Genomic DNA, 16829 nt, shown 5'->3' with positions numbered 1-16829 from the left:
CCAACTGAGGATACTAATTCGGGCCACCGAATCTGTTTCCACGGGCCGCTGCAAGCCGGAAAAAGGCCGTTTCGAGCCGGAAACCGGCCCAAACGGTAAAACCGGAGGTGGTAAATCGGGTGGGGATTTTCGGTTTTTTCTGTGCCCCTTTTCTTTCACCGGGGGCGAATCGCGCACGCCGCCCACCCTCCTCCCCCTCGCAACGTCGCCAGGTCGCAAACCCTCCGTCGCCACCACCGCCTCCCTCCGCCCCCTCCCTCCTTGCGTGGTCGCAGCCGTCCCGGCCCCCTCCTCCCGGCGCCGGATCCTCGAGGCCCTCCACTCGCCTCCGCCGCATCCTCCTGCCGTCGCCGGCGCCGCCCCCGGCTGCCCTCGCCGCCACGGACGTCGACGCCGGCTTCCCTCGGCGCCGCCGCCGCCGCCGCCGCGGTGCGTCGTCAAGGAGGGTACTTTCCTTTTCATCTCCGCTCTCCCCAAGCAAATCTAGGGTCGTAGCCCATAACCGCGAACAACTCAGGGTCCTAATCTACGTGCACATCGAAGACCTAGGAGATTTCCTTTCGCTAGCTGAGTTTTCGTGTACATTGAAACAGACCGTTAGGGTTTTGACGAGACACATTTAATGGCGCTGATTTTGTACGAAGATGCCAGTACGTTTGTGCCAGTTTTGCACGTTTAACCGACACCATACATCCCCGCGCGATTTCACTGTAGTTCCACAAAAATTGTACTGTGACTTCATGTGTATAATTTACGTGGACTTTATTTGTTTGGCGTAGTTCGAAATGTTGCATGTTGATTTACTCGTGTCAGATTCAAAGGCGCACATTGTATCTTGTATGCGAGCTGTGAGTTCACCACCAGTCAGAGTACTTGTGTCACAATGCTGTCATATACGACCAGTTATTTATTATGTGTTGCCAACTGTTGAGTGCAACTCCTTATTTTGTGTCATTTTTAGCTTGATTCCAACCCTGCACTTCATATCACTGTTTCAAAATTCGGCTGCCTAGCGTGCCTTGGCACTAGGCGCCGCCCTCCCTCCTAGCGCCTATGCTCCACCTAACCTGCTTAGGTGACCACCTAGCCCGCCTAATACACATATTTATGCATAGCTAGTGCAGTGATGGTTTCACACATTCAGTAAACAAAACGTTATCTTTAAGTATGACCTCATTTTCTGTTTAAACTATAGCTCTGTTAGATATTTTTTCATGGTCTTTTGTTTTTTATTTTCCTGCCATATATATGTTTCATTCTCTAGTGTTGCAAATACTCTAAGCAGCAGCCTTTTATTTTTATGTGCAGAATTAAGTCACCAGTGTTTATGGACTTCACACCAGTAGAGGATATTTCCTGCACTGCTTTTGGAAGTCCTGCTTTACTTTGTATTGCATTGGTGGAACACAACTTGCCAAAGAAATGCTGATGGATCCTCCTATTATGCAAGTGGAGTGCCAGTTGCAGAATGATGTGGAGAAAACTTCATCTATTGCCTATGATAGGAAGCATACCTTATCACATGAAGATTATGGGTGGACAGGCTCTGATGTCCATCCAACAAATGATGCTATAATCTGTAACCCTGTTGAGGTTAACAATGCTTCTCAAACAGGCACAGGTGAGCTAGTTGATGCTTCTTCTGAAAATTATCCTGTTAACTTGGATGGTTTACCTCAGGCGGCAGAACCAAGAAAAGCGAAGAACAGTGACAATTCTTGCTCCAATGATTTAAGATGTCAGTTGAATGTAAGCGCAGGAAATAAGTGCTCACAAAGTGAGGATGTCAACTTTAGTAAACAGAGTTTTAGTAAGGTGGATGTGCATCATCTTCAGGAAGAGAGACATCATCCTCCCAGTCCCAGTACAGTGTCATTACTAAGGTCATCTGAATCCAATGGGGATGTCCTGCCTTCTCAAGAAGATAAGATCGCAGAAGAGCGTGTCAAAGTGGATGATAGTGTTGGTTCAGCAAGTAAGGAGGTTGGAACTGACTTGGTTGGATGTCGTGCAGTGCAGAAAGAGTTGCAGTGCACGCTTCAAGATCTATCAGAAGTAGCATGCAGTATTGATTTAATACATAATAAATCTTCTCCGCAGGAAGAGAATGAGACATCTGTCTCACCTATAAATGACATGGACCAGATTGCTCATAACAATAGTTGTAATGGTGCTACTAATTATAAAGTGAGCCAGTTGGTTACGGGGAATGCTGGAGATGAAGAAGATCACGCTGCAGCACTTTGGGTGAAGGTACACATTTCTCTATAAACTCCATGATTGAGGCTGTGCATTATATTTAGCATGTAACATAGTTTAGACCTAAATTAGCTTGAGTTTTAGGTTATAGGAGGAAGTACTTGTCATGTTCTAGCTTCCAGAGATAAAAGTTTTGCTAAGTTATTAGAGATATATTCCTGTGCATTTAATAAGAACACCAAGTGTGTAGGGGTGACAAAATTTCTTGTTTGTTTATCAATTTCTAATTATAGCTTAGTTACGGCCATGTTTCAGTTAAAAAATGCTACACTTTTTTTTCTAGTCTTACAAAAATGTTTAAGATATAGATGGGGCTTCCTCGCATACATGGTAACGATGAAGCACATATATTTTTATGAATGCCAGTCCTGATGCTGAATTCTGAATGTTAAGGCGGGGTTCTAACAATAAAAAACTAGTCTAAAATAGGATAACAATAAAAAACAAGGCTGAGTTCCATTTCAACCTTCATTATGTTATTTTAATGGTAGTTCCTACTAGATACCTTCCCTGCTTCTCATGTCCTAGCAAACATTTTTTTAGTACGATTTCTATATAAAGTTTTTTTCATGAGTTGGACAGTTTTGTGATACAGAGTTCTGCTTGGAATTTTTCAAAAAGTAGTATACTTAATTTCTTCTGTTTACTCCATTCGAAACCATGTATTGTCTAAGTAGAAAATGGGGTTCCCTGGTATTCAAATGACTATTTTCTGTGCACGCATGTGAGCTTTAGGTGTTGCAATAATACGATCTCCTGTCATGCATGAGGACAGCAATATATTTGGCCATATAGGTGATTCTGGTGCAATTTACTTTGAAAAAATAGAGAATTCTCTCGTTCGCTGAGCAACCTACAAGCTAAACAAGGGGACCTGAGCTTAACCATTTGCTAGTACTCTGTTCATTACTTTGCTTCTTTTTATTTTGTCATTTTGAGAGCTGTCATTATCTCTAATGCGTCCTCTGTGAACTTGTTTTACCCTTTTCATGTGAATACAGTGGAGGGGAAAATGGCAAACAGGAATTCGATGCTGTAGAGTAGACTGTCCTTTACCTACTCTCAAGGCAAAACCAACACATGACAGGAAGAGTTACATTGTTGTTTTCTTCCCACGAACAAGAACTTATTCTTGGGTAGACATGCTTCTTGTTCTTCCAATAGAGGAATATCCTTTGCCACTTGTGAATGGAACTCATCGTAAATGGAGAAAGCTGGTGAAGGATCTGAGTGTTCCTCGACGATTCATCATGCAGAAACTTGCTATTTCAATGCTAAATTTTAGTGATGAGCTTCATATAGAGGTCAGTTACATTTTTACTTGTTTTGTTATGTCTGTAGCACCATGTTGATCTTGACACAGTTTATATGTTTAATAGGCCGTAATTGAGAATGCTCGGAAGGCCACAACTTGGAAAGAATTTGCTCTGGAAGCATCGTGCTGTAATGATTATACTGATCTTGGGAAGATGCTCGTCAAACTTCAAAATGTAAATCTGAGGACCTTATTTCATGTGGACATTTCATGGAACATCTTGTCAACTCTCTCTTTGCAAGTAGAATGTCCCATTTTGTCCACTTTGCAGTGCTTCTTATTTTTGATGATTTTTTTAAACATCCTTCCTCATTTTTACTGATTGCATTATGTTAAAATTTCATATGGGTCTATGGTCATCTCTTTATAATCTTACGTGCTTACATGTTTTCTGTCATCAATGACAGTAAATTAGGTAGTATATTTCCCTAGGCAAGTGTGAGCATAAAACCATTTCCCCCCTTTTTCTGTTACCGGATGAGCCATAGTTATTGCTGTGTACCATATGTGGTCAGTTTATCTAGGATGTATCACGTAATTCCGTTTAGACGATCACCAACTCACCATAACATGAAATAGAGCCAGCGAGTGAACTAGCGTCAGCGAATCAAGTGGATTCATTAACAACTCAATTTCCAGATCAAAATTGAAATAAGAAGGATAATTCTATTTATGGTACTTTTGCCCTAGAGAGTCTCTTTCTTTTTTAACAAATATCTGGAAGTTTGAGTCAAGAATCAGTGGAATTTCAGGTAATTCGAAGAGTTTTTTTCTCGAACGTGTAGGAGAGCTGCGTGTCATTTCATTAAAGAAGAAAAAAAGAGAAACTTGTTTTTTTTGAAAGGTGTCATGTTACCCTAAAACCCTAAACCCTAATTCGAAGAGTAACTTGTTTTTTTTCAAAAATAAATAAAAAAAATCAATCACTTAGGAGGAACTAGCTGATTTTTTAAATAAGAAGGAAATAGGGACACAAATTTGAGTTGAATAGGACTCGAACTTGGGTGGTGGGTGTACACCCACACCTCCCACCAACCAAGTGTGGCTCAGTTCCCACCAACTGAGCCAGGCCCAAATTCGAGTTGAAGAGTAACTTGTTTTCATACAACACTACTGGAAACTTACATTCCAGTCTTTATATGAAAAGTTAAATAACTGTTATCGCCAGTTGATTAGGAGATTTCTCAAGTCGGAGAATATACTCAAGGATAATTATCCTGAATAATTATCCTGATAAGCTGTATATTTATTGTTAAGGCCTGTCTATACAAAAAGACAGCTCATATAGGGATGCTACAAACTTCCCAAAAATGCTTCATTCTTCAATAGCTAACTTGTCAACTGCCTCTTCCCTATGTTTTTCAGCATTGTTTCACCTTAAACTATTTAATTTCAGATGATTCTTCCGAGCTACATAAGTTGTGAGTGGCTACAAACTTTTTTTGACCAGTGGAACAAAAAATGTAAGAATGCACATGATGCCGAGACTGTTGAAATCCTTTACGAGGTACCATATATTTCTACTCTTCTTTATCTTGCACATTTTTTTTTACCAGTTTTTGACTTAGGTGGTGTTCAGTTCGAAGCATAACTTTGCCATGCCTAACCTTGAGGCGACACTTTCTTAGGTAGGTATTTATAGCCACAATTGTAGTTTGCCATAATATCTCTTAGCTCTTGACCCATGTGTCACAGGCTTTTTTTTTTACTTTTTTTTAATTGCCCCTGTGGCTCTCTACACTTCCTTAGCCTCTTGATCGACGTGTCCTAGAGTCATTTTTTTTTACTAATTTCCCTCATTTATGGCAGCCATTTTGTTTGCCGCCCTTTGGCTGTGTTTACATATTGCAACATGGGCCATGTACCAAACAGATTTTCTAGATTTAGGGGTGAAAGGGGCAGGTCAGCCCATGGGCCTGCCCCTAAATTTTTTGTTCCCAGGGGCATGAGCTGTCCAAGGAAAAAAAGAGAGGCTCAATTGAGGCTGGATCCTTACTTAACCACCGGGTGATGCGGACCAACCCCTCCACAAGATCAAAAACCTTCCTACTTCTCCACTGCAGTTTCTTCTCCCCATCTCTCGATCTCCCCTCTCTATGATGCCCAGATCTGGCAGATTGTGGCCAAGCACAGAGAAGGTTCCGATGTTGTAGCAGGCTAGCGGCGGAAGTGGAGGCACGCTGCAGCACATTTTGGTGCGAGCAGTAACAGCGTTGTGGTTTGGGGCAGTCCGTGGCAACGGTGCACGGCAGCTCATGCATCTGCACGCAGCCATGGATTCTTAGCTTCTTGCTCAGTTTTTTATCCTCACAGGTGAGGGAAAAAAACCTAGTCACGATTCTCTTTGAGAATAGAATGGATGCGGGGATGGATTGATTTATAGGCCTTCATGTGGAGTTGCCCAGCCCTTGTTTCTTAGATTTGTTTCCCTATTGACAGCTAGGATCATGGGTTCTCCAGGATTGCTTGTCTAAGCTTCTCTTGCTTAGTTAAATTTCTTACTGCCGGTATAGATCTTTCCTCTTTGGTCCGATTTTAATGGCGGCTGCGTTTGGGATTTGTTATCACTGAGCTGCTCATCCCATCTAGGGCCCCATCCCTGTGGCCGGGCGGAGGGTGTTTAAGTCGGTTCCACAAAAAAATGGGTTCGAACTGACCCATTGAACTCATCCTTTACATGTGGGCCATGCAGGGCAAAGGTAGGGCCAGACCTAACCTGCCCAATTGCATCCATCCATAGCTTTTATAATTTCTGGTGCTGGTTAGTTCTGCTTTAGTCATTTCTAATAGGTTATTGGACAATGTCTTGTTTGTATTTGTAGTTTCTGAGTTTCTAACTTAAATTACATGCTTACGGAATACTGAAGTTATTTGATAGCTATTACACTCTAGTATGTTGGTAAATCTATCAACATGACTATTTTGTTAACTGTTGACCTAGTTCTTCATTTAATTATTCATAGTCGTTTTTTAATTTCTCACACAAGATGTGTATGGCTAGATTTGAACCTCACAAATCCTATCCCATGTTATGAGCTAGCGCACTCTAGTTTTTGCGTTACAGACTGTTTCTGTGACTTATGGTTAGGTTTCTCACCTTATACGTTTGATCAATATACAGACTCTATATTATTAGTTTTTGCGTTACAGATTATTTCTGTGACTTGAGGAGTTGAGGTGCATGGGTCGATTGGGGGGATGGGGTGGGAGTGCATTGATGGGCTGTTTAGGCTTCTTTTGCCATGATGAAACCACAATAGAGCTAGCTTACTCTTCTTCTGTTTTCTTTGTGTTGAATTTGGTTATTCAGCCAATTGTTTCAAAGCATCATGGGTTGTCACTCATTGTAGGATATTCTGTGTGTGTGTGTATGTGTGACAGGTAGAAACAATCTCTCCGCACTTGGTAAAACCAAGTAAATCACATGTCCTTGAGCAATAAATTGTTAAACTTCATGCTGTAACTTGAACCTTGTGTGGCTTCAAGTACGTCAATGATGTAGTTGGTGTCCTGTAATTTGAATTTATCATGATGAAATTTTATATGATTTTTTTTTCATCACTACTTCCAGACTGGTGTCTTATATTGATTATTTCCTTGTTACATTTGATATGCTACTACTTCTTAAGCTGGTGAAAGTGTAGCCAACCTTGTAGTTTCTTCCCCTTCTTTAACAGGAACTTAGGCAGTCTGTTCTCTGGAACAAGGTTGATGAACTGTGGAATGCATCAGTGCAGCCGGAATTAGTCCCTGAGTGGAAAACATGGAAACAAGAAGTCATGAAACTGTTCTTTTCATCACATCCAGCAGGTAATGCTGGCAACTTTGAGAAAAATAATCGTTATGATGATCCAGCTATAGACCAACAAATTAGTAGAAAGCGGCCAAAACTTGAAGTCCGCAGAGGAGAAACGCAAATTGCACACATGGGAGATGCTAACTGCAGGACTCCAAGTGAGGACCCAAACCGAAATAACCTCCTTAGTAACTCTGTCATGCCTGAAACTGTAGGAGCATTGGAATCAAGATATCAGAATAACGTTGATACCTTCCCAAGTAATGCTGATGGCCAGGAAATTGCAGAATCAGGTAGTGCCAACCCAGCTTTACAGAATGCCAGACTTGAGTTAGATTCATTCAAAAATTCTCGGCAGTGTTCTGCATACATTGAAGCAAAGGGAAGGCAGTGTGGTAGGTGGGCAAATGATGGTGATATTTACTGTTGTGTGCACCAAAGTATGCATTTTGTTGACCATTCCTCTAGGGACGACAAAGCATTTACTGTTGAAACTCCATTGTGCGGTGGTATGACTAATATGGGTAGAAAATGCAAGCATCGAGCTCAGCATGGTTCTATTTTTTGTAAAAAGCACCGCTTCCAAACAAACCCGGATACAATGCACCCTGAAAATTTATTGAGTTCATCTGAGGTTCTCCATAGGAGGGAAGAATCTCCATATAAATGGGTACAAGAAATTTCTAACTCAAGTGCAATATACAGTATAGGTGCGGAAAGGGACAGGAATTCCCAGGTTGCTGTGCAAGTAAAATTGGTGCCAACTGTGGCTGCAGAGATCTCAGGTGAAAAAACTCGTGTAATGGAGAACACTGATCGGTGCACTGCGTCAACTTCCATGGCAAATACTGATTTAGATACTCCTCTTTGTATTGGGATTCGCTCTCATGATAATGTTGTTGAATGCCAGGATTATGCCAAGCGTCATACTCTTTACTGTGAGAAACACCTTCCCAAGTTCCTTAAGCGTGCCAGGGATGGAAAGAGTCGACTCATTTCTAAAGATGTCTTCATCAATACATTGAAGGGGTGCACATCGAGGAAAGATAAAATATGTTTACACGAAGCTTGTGAATTTCTTTATTGGTTCTTGAGAAACAACCTTTCTCATCAACGCCTAGGTCTTGGTAGTGACCATATGCCCCAGATACTGGCTGAAGTGTCTAAAAATCCAGACGTTGGAGAGTTTTTGTTAAAGTTGATATCTACTGAGAGAGAGAAACTGGAGAATCTCTGGGGCTTTGGTACAAATAGATCTAAGCAAATATATTCTGAAAACCAAGAAGAATCTGTGGTGCTGTTGCAAGAAGAGGGAACTAATTCTTCATATGGTCTGAAGTGCAAAATATGTGGTCACAAGTTCTCTGATGATCAAGCTCTTGGATTGCATTGGACAGAGGTCCACAAAAAGGAAGCCCGGTGGCTGTTCAGAGGTTATTCTTGTGCTGCATGCATGGACTCATTTACCAACAAGAAAGTTCTTGAAAGACATGTACAGGAAAGACATGGTGCTCAATATCTCCAGTATTCAATTCTCATTCGATGCATGTCATGTAACAGCAATTTTTTGAACACGGATCTGTTGTACCATCACATTGCTTCAGATCATGCCCAAGAGTTCAGGCTTCTTGATATCCCTCAACGACCTAGAGGTCGATCTGTTCAACGAACAGAAGGGACAAGTGGTATGCCCCTTTATGATGACTACAACGTTGAGAAGGATGATGGTTCACAGAAATTCACCTGCAGATTATGTGGGCTCAGATTTGATCTTCTGCCAGATCTTGGCCGCCACCATCAAGTTGCTCATATGAACCCAGGTACTGTTGGCCACATGCCACCAGGACATGGGAAGTACCAGCTTAACCGCGGTCGACACTACTATTCTGCTTTCAAGAAAAGTTTACGGCCAACAGGTACAATAAAGAAGAGGAGTAGCTCTGGAATCGGGAAAAATTTCAAGTTTCAAAGCTCTGGCCTATCTATGGTAACATCACAAATAGTTGAAACTGAAACAGCCAGCCTTGGTAAGTTACTGGATTACCAATGCTCAGATGTTGCACAGACTTTATTTTCGAAGGTTCAAAAGACAAAACCCCATCCAAGCCACCATGATATTTTATCTGTTGCCCGCTCTGTATGCTGTAAGACTAGTCTTCTTGCTGCATTGGAGGGAAAATATGGGTCCTTGCCTGAGAACATATTTGTGAAAGCTGCAAAGCTTTGTAGTGACATTGGCATCCAAATTGAATGGCATCAAGAGGAATTCTTGTGCCCTAAAGGTTGTGAGTCTAGATCTAATTCAAACGCTTTGCTCCCTATACAGCCTACTGCAGTTGATTTTTCTAACACTCCTGTGATTGATCCTCCAAATGATGATGAAACGTGGGGCATGGAAGAATACCATTATGTTCTTGATTCAAAGCACTTTAGATGGAAGCTTAAGAATAAGAGGGTTGTTCTCTGTGAAGATGTAAGCTTTGGCAGAGAGAAAGCTCCAATTGTCTGTGTCATTGATGTCGATGCAAAAGATTCTTTCTGTATGGAGCCTGAGGAACTTTTGCCTCATGGCAATTCCGTGCCTTGGCAAGGTTTTCACTATATCACAGAGCGTTTGGTGGATTCATCTCTTGTTGATTCAGAGGTACTCTTTTGGATCTTTTTCTATCGTGGAAAAGATGAACATATTGGTTTAATACAGGGTCTAGATTTTCCTTGGTCTTCGTCTCATGTTCATCTTCAGAAAAAATGTTTTCTAACAAGTCACATTTTTGCAGAACTCTATGGCTGGGTGTTTATGTTCTCGTGCCGAATGCTCTCCTGAGAAATGCGGTCACATTAGTCTCTTCGATAGTGTCTATGGTAACCTGGTGGATATCCATGGAACACCAATGCATGGCAGATTTGCATACGATGAAAATAGTAAACTTATTTTGCAGGTAATTATTGTCAGCTTTGCCACATCTTTGAGCTTTAGATGTTTCTATTACCATATGAAAAAAAAAGTGTGCACCAAACAACTCTCCTTAGTCCTTCTTAGTGTTTCAATGGTTTGATAAGTCTATTAATTCTTGTTCTGCACTTATTATGCACCAAAAGGGTTGTTGATAACTTGATATTGTCGTATGTGCAACTGGCATGTAGTATCATTTTGTTGTTTTTATGATGCAAGTACGTAACATTCTCTGGAGATTTAGAAATTTACTATAAACCATGATTCTTTAAACCCATCTGCCAGTGTTAAAATTGGTGTGCCTCGTCTAAGGCTTGAGGCCTAAACAATGTGTACTTGCTCAGCACATCTGGTAGTAGATCTATTTGAATTAGGTTATACTTTTTAGCCCTTATTCATAATTCTCTCAGAATAACTTCAGAGTCCACCTTTTTATTATTTTACTCTCCGTTATTCTGTGTAGTTTGACTGTATCTATGTCCTCTCTAATTGGCAGGAAGGGTATCCAATATACGAGTGCAATTCATCATGTACTTGTGACACATCCTGCCAGAATAAAGTATTACAGAAAGGGCTGCTGGTTAAGTTGGAACTCTTCAGAGCTGAGAATAAGGTGAAATACTCCCCATGATGGGTATCCTGAACCCTGATCGTAACCCTGTACCTGAGTGCAGCTTGCAAATTATTTCAAAGTTGTCAACTTCTGCAGGGTTGGGCTATTAGAGCTGCTGAACCTATTCCACAGGGCACCTTTGTCTGCGAGTATATTGGTGAGGTTGTGAAGGGTGATGAGGCCACAAGAAATGCAGAAAGGTTTGATGATTTTTCCTACGCTCCTTTTATTCAAACTAGAAAAAAATACTGAAGTCCTTGGGTGTGCAGAAGATGAGCTTCATTGATGTTTTCATGGTTATCTTTTCCCCCATTGTCTGGTCCATAGACAGCGCGCGCATAACTAAATGCCAAATCTTTCATCCAATAGCTAGTTCATCTCACAAATTTTGAGATGTGGCACTTAGTCACTGAATGCGGTAGCTAGGTGGATTTGAGTTATTAATATGTGAGTTTTTAATGGCTTGAATACACATCCTTGTACCAATGGTATGCATCCCATTGAATTTTGATCCCATGCAAATCAAACCTCTTGTGCAACACTGGCAACTCTTTTGGATTTATATTAAATAATACTAGTAAGGTGCCAGTGCGTTACAGCGATTTCAAAATACAATGCAAAACTGTTCAATTTATCCAAAAAATACATCCATCCAAGTTTACAGACTTTGCATTGTCATCCGTTGTTGAGTTGTGGTACGAATGTGCAAAAGTGCATTAACCCATGCTTAGTAGAAGATTAGAAGGCATGAACATTATGGGCCGGCGGGCGGTGCGGGATTGGGTGGTTGGAGATGAAGGCGTGGGGAGCAAGGGATGGACAGGACCCACATGTCTCCCAACAGTTGGGAGATCTGGGAGAGGGAGCGGACACGGGGAGGGCATGACGTATTGCCTAGTTGAGGACTGATTATTACGTATTTTTTAAGTGGTAGGGATTATTATGTATTGATTGCGTCTTCAACAAGGTCTCACCTTCCGTGACTCTGGTGGTCAGAGCGGTGGCAGATGAAGGGTCTATTTGGTGTGCTCCCGGGGCCAAGGACCTCTTACCTTTGGTCATGGGACTCTAGGGTCGTGTCTAGGTCTCCCTCCCTGTTGTGGCGCGGCTATTTTGATCTAGTTAGTGGTGTGTGTGTTGTGGGTGCGTTTTCGTTGAGGTGTCTTATTTTGTATCCGTTTTTCCTTCTTTAATGAAATGACACGCAGTTCTCCTGCGCGTTCGAGAAAAAAATTTGTATCGGGAAACTGATGAGAATTCTTGAATTTCAGGGAGGCAAAAGGTGGGTGCAGTTACTTGTTTGACATCGCTTCTCAGATTGATAGGGGAATAGTTCAGAGTGTAGGGACTATCGCGTACATGATTGATTCCAGAAGATATGGGAATGTTTCCCGCTTTATCAATCATAGGTAACTGGACTGTTTTATTGTATTTTAGGAGGATCCAACGCTGGAACAAATTTATTCTGGAACCAATGCTCATTTGTGTTTGTTACCTTCATGGCAGCTGTTCCCCAAATCTCAGTACCCGTTTGGTTTTGGTGGAGAGCAAAGATTGCCAGCTTGCTCACATTGGCTTGTTTGCGAATCAAGATGTAAGCTTTTTTTTTTCTCTATATTTTCAAACATTGTGTTTAACAGGGATCTAAGCTTATATTGGCAGTTTATAATTATCGTTATGCTGTTATCCAGATTGCTATGGGAGAAGAACTTGCTTATGATTACCGACATAAGCTGCTAGCAGGCGATGGATGCCCCTGTCATTGTGGAGCTAAGAATTGCCGAGGCCGTGTTTATTGATTTTGCAGGGAGACAAAATAAGGAACCGTTCATTGCTCAGCTGCAGATCTTCAGAAGGTTTAACAATTGTACAGGCCGCTGAGCGGTTTAACATGTTTTTTTCCTAGAGCTTGAGTGCAGGGTCAGTAGGGTCTCATTATTCATGCATCCAACAGAGATTGTGACAGAGGACTGACAGCAGGCATTAGGCACACCATAGCATTGATTTTAGTCGTGGTACCATCATGCTTAACTGATTATTCGTTAGAAGCAGTCTGAAATGGAAGCAATTCAGGCTGAGTTGTTCGTAGGTGATAATTCAGTATCATTGTAAAATACCTTAATTCAAATTTTTACTGCTCATGAGCGCCATCGTTGAAGTCAATGAAGTGAACCAAACCGGTTGTCGGAGTTTCGCGTTTGCTGGAAACTTGCAGTGCCTCTTTTGCCATTAATGCAGTACTATCGGAGATTGTGCGGATTATCCTGCTAATTGCTTGATGGCTATCAGAAACAAGAGATTTTCTCAAAAAAAAAAAAAAGAATAGACGTGTTCTCATTTTTTGCCTTTCGGCAAGACAGTCTCCCTTCTATTATAAAAATGTTACCCTCAGCTTTATCTATTTATCAGTTTTTGAGAAAAAAAATAACTCGGTCCCCACGCGCGCGCCGAAACAGATTTCCCTCCACCTCCTCACGCCCACACTTTCGCCACGTCAGCGATCCGCTCGAAAATGCATCTCGACCGTCCATACCAAGTAGCACCCAACGCCTCGCGCTCCTCCACGTCAGCGATCTGCGGCACCCATCCCTCCACCAATCAGCGCCCAGTGGTTTTCCTCTATAAATCCACCGCCCCGCCTCTCCTCTTTTAGTCACACAGCCTTCGCAGCTTCCCCGCTCTTCCCTTCCAATCGAGAGAGAAACCCTCCAACCGAGACAACACCGAGCGGCATCGATGGCTCCCAAGGCCGAGAAGAAGCCGGCGGCGAAGAAGCCCGCGGAGGAGGAGCCCGCGGAGAAGGCGGCCGCGGCGGAGAAGGCTCCCGCGGGGAAGAAGCCCAAGGCGGAGAAGCGGCTCCCCGCCGGCAAGTCCTCCGCCGGCAAGGACGGCGACAAGAAGGGGAAGAAGAAGGCCAAGAAGAGCGTGGAGACCTACAAGATCTACATCTTCAAGGTGCTGAAGCAGGTGCACCCGGACATCGGCATCTCCTCCAAGGCCATGTCCATCATGAACTCCTTCATCAACGACATCTTCGAGAAGCTCGCCGCGGAGGCCGCCAAGCTCGCCCGCTACAACAAGAAGCCTACCATCACCTCCCGCGAGATTCAGACCTCCGTGCGCCTTGTCCTCCCCGGAGAGCTCGCCAAGCACGCCGTTTCCGAGGGCACCAAGGCTGTCACTAAGTTCACCTCGTCCTAGGCCGTAGGCTCCTTTCCCCTCCCTGTATTGGTAGTTTATAGACCTGGCTGGTATGGTGTAGTGAAGTCCTGTGGTGGCTTCTGACTATGTCTGGTTCTTGTATGAAAGTGTTATGGTTGATCTGGAACGCAATCTCCGCGCTCCTCCGCCGCCTCCATCAATCCAAGCCAAACATGCTGATTTTGGAATTTGCTATTCACGTTGTTGGAATACCAACAGTCGTGGAATTTGCTTTCACTTTTCCAGTTACAGCACGATCATCACTTTTGAAGCCTGGCCCATGCATGCGCCTCCTATTAAGCAAAATCAGCAAATGTTGGTTCGTATGACTTGGACAACATTGAGCATCTCTTGATGGATTGTATTTTTCAGCCGTCAGGTTTAGTATGATCCGATTCTTGGATACTGAAACCGGTCAATTTCAGCATGTATTAGATCAGCTCCTTGCATGCACATTGAAGGAAAAACCGTTGCCAGAGACTAATGCTCTGGATAATACCAAAAATCAGAACCATGTATTGGGAACATCAAACGATAACTGGGGAGACGATTAGCTTCCACTAGCCAAGTCAAGAGGAACATCAGAATTTAGACAAGAAAATGCATAACTGGCATGTCCCGAGATTTATCCGCTAGTTGATAAGAATGAATGGTATATGTGGTGTTTTTTGTACAGTACAAGCTAATAGTTACTGCTATGCATTTTCCAGGTATAGCTTCAACTTTGTATCTATATTGTAGGCAAGTTTTTTCTGACTTGGTTAATATGGAAGAAATGACACATAATGCTACAGTTGAACCAATTCAGACAGCCTTATCAGTTGGCAGATTAAAATAGTAAAGCAAAATGAGAAATAACTAGACACATCAACCTGGCAGCAGCCAAATAACTATCCATAACATCACTTGTCAACATTAATACAACTTAGCAAAAGATCATTTCCACCATACAACAGGTCAGACAAATGCTCATAGCCAACATAACGCAACAGCCAATAGTGCAAAAGGATTTCACACTAGGACTAAACATAACCTGATACTTTGATGCCCATCACCTATCCGTACACAAATCAGCAGCAAGCTCAAACCTGACAGAACGTGAAAGTTAACATACAAACTGAAATAACATCAGTCAGTCTCAAATGCATCAGTCTAAACAAACTAACTAAAATAACCAGATGCATCAAACTGGCAGTAACCAAATAACCATCAACAGAAAATTGGATACTCCTATACAAGATCCTTGTAATAGAGGAAAAAATTAGTTACTAATTAATCATGTAGGAAAAAAAATGCTCAGTGATCAGGACCAGTATTATCAACATCCGAACCATTGGCTCCTGGAAGTTCAGATGACGAGTAAAGCTGTTGCTAGCCACTGCCATTGGATTGGGATCAGTAGCATCAGCACAGTGATACAACCCCTTCAGCGACAGTCGGCACCACCATGTATAGGCTCGACGAGTCCACCAACTCCGACGACGGCAGAGGCCTGAAGTTGTTCTCGAACAACAGCTGCTCCTTCAGTTTGTCCAGCGCTTCTCGCATCCAGTCGTACTACCTCATAGATCTACCAATTTGTGCAACAAATCAAGACAAACTTCATGTATCTATAACAAAATGGAGGTCGAGATGGCCCGCGAACTCACCTCGCGAAACCGGTGGCGGCGGGTTTCTGATCCGTAGTCAGCGGCCTTCTGCTCGGGTGTCAGTGATCTTCTACTCTGGTGGTGGCATCCTTCTAGGGTGGCGATGGGGACACGATGTCGGCGGGAGGAGGTGACGGGGAGGCATGGCGGCTGTGTGCTGTGGGCCGCTCTGGTGGCGACGGGCTTGCTACGGTGGCGGTTCCCTTGCTCCGGTGCCGGCGGAGGGATAGCCCAGTAGGAAGACTTGATGGAGAGGACAGGGTAGCGCTGGCCTGCGAGGCGGGCGGCAGCGCAGCAGTAATGCAAAGGGTGAGCGACGCGGGCTAAAATCCAAATTAGGTAACATATCTATTTACGAAATCGATAATATATTATTATACTTATAATTTTAGTATCTGCATTCGATATTTTATTTATAAATCTGACTTTCGATACACCGTACGTCAAAAAAACGTGAGTCTAACCATATTAGGCACACGAGGTGCCGAATATGACACTGTAGCGCATATTTAGCATATCATATACCAAAATTTAGGTGTATTCAGCACACAATTCGGCACCTTGTGTGCCGAATATGTCATGTATCGGCTGTCGTGCGGTCACGTTCTGCTTTTATTGCGTCGTCATTGCTTCGGTGCTTTGCTTTATGTGCGAATGGCCAGCATGCATGCATATTGCTTTCTTTTGCGCATCGATGCGTCGTTTCGTTGCTGTTGGTGCTTTCGGTGCGTCGCCTGCATCCTGCTATAAAATAAGGAGTGAGGAGGAGCAACAGAGGTGAGCAGCGGAGCGCGAGGTGAGGAGCAGTGACATATAACTTTATTTGTTACTTATTTATTAATTATTATTACATATTAATTTTGATATTTAATAATTATTTAGTGTTTTTTAAATAATGAAGAATTCGTGCTTTGGTGCAGAGCTAGAACATTATTGTCAAGGAGTAATAAATCTATAGCGGGATCTTCTAATACATGTTTTTCGTGGATACCTACAACGATCGATATAACATTAAATGCCTTATTACAGGTTATGCATGGAGG

General features: G+C 42.7%; 2 protein-coding genes across 3 annotated transcripts; both read left to right on the top strand.

Moving 5' to 3' along the window:
- The first annotated feature begins 155 nt into the window (after positions 1–155).
- On the top strand, positions 156–13144 carry LOC133921409 (histone-lysine N-methyltransferase SUVR5-like). Of its 2 annotated transcripts, XM_062366262.1 has the most exons (13): positions 156–446; positions 1309–1983; positions 2101–2253; positions 3261–3563; positions 3639–3749; positions 4971–5081; positions 7252–10014; positions 10148–10309; positions 10820–10936; positions 11033–11136; positions 12208–12345; positions 12443–12530; positions 12628–13144. In XM_062366262.1, exons 2-13 carry the CDS (start codon positions 1423–1425, stop codon positions 12733–12735), a joined length of 4719 nt encoding a protein of 1572 aa, XP_062222246.1. In that variant the 5' UTR covers positions 156–446; positions 1309–1422; the 3' UTR covers positions 12736–13144. The 2 variants fall into 2 exon arrangements, with proteins under 2 accessions (XP_062222246.1, XP_062222245.1); XM_062366261.1 differs by having other exon boundaries at positions 1309–2253.
- A 434-nt stretch (positions 13145–13578) lies between these two features.
- LOC133921410 (histone H2B.5-like) lies at positions 13579–14269 on the top strand. Its single transcript, XM_062366263.1, has one exon. It carries the CDS (start codon positions 13673–13675, stop codon positions 14135–14137), a length of 465 nt encoding a protein of 154 aa, XP_062222247.1. The 5' UTR covers positions 13579–13672; the 3' UTR covers positions 14138–14269.
- The last annotated feature ends 2560 nt before the right edge of the window (positions 14270–16829 follow it).

This window comes from Phragmites australis, chromosome 6, assembly GCF_958298935.1.
Source record: "Phragmites australis chromosome 6, lpPhrAust1.1, whole genome shotgun sequence".
NCBI lineage: Eukaryota > Viridiplantae > Streptophyta > Magnoliopsida > Poales > Poaceae > Phragmites > Phragmites australis.
This window is presented reverse-complemented; position numbering and strand designations above follow the sequence as displayed.

Excerpts from the sequence above, each read along its gene's own strand:
- LOC133921409 (XM_062366261.1), top strand. The coding sequence starts at position 1,423 with ATGCTGATGGATCCTCCTATTATGCAAGTGGAGTGCCAGTTGCAGAAT. Across the intron at positions 3,564-3,638 it reads GTGATGAGCTTCATATAGAG|GCCGTAATTGAGAATGCTCG; the intron begins GTCAGTTACATT and ends TATGTTTAATAG. Across the intron at positions 5,082-7,251 it reads CTGTTGAAATCCTTTACGAG|GAACTTAGGCAGTCTGTTCT; the intron begins GTACCATATATT and ends CTTCTTTAACAG.
- LOC133921410 (XM_062366263.1), top strand. The coding sequence starts at position 13,673 with ATGGCTCCCAAGGCCGAGAAGAAGCCGGCGGCGAAGAAGCCCGCGGAG.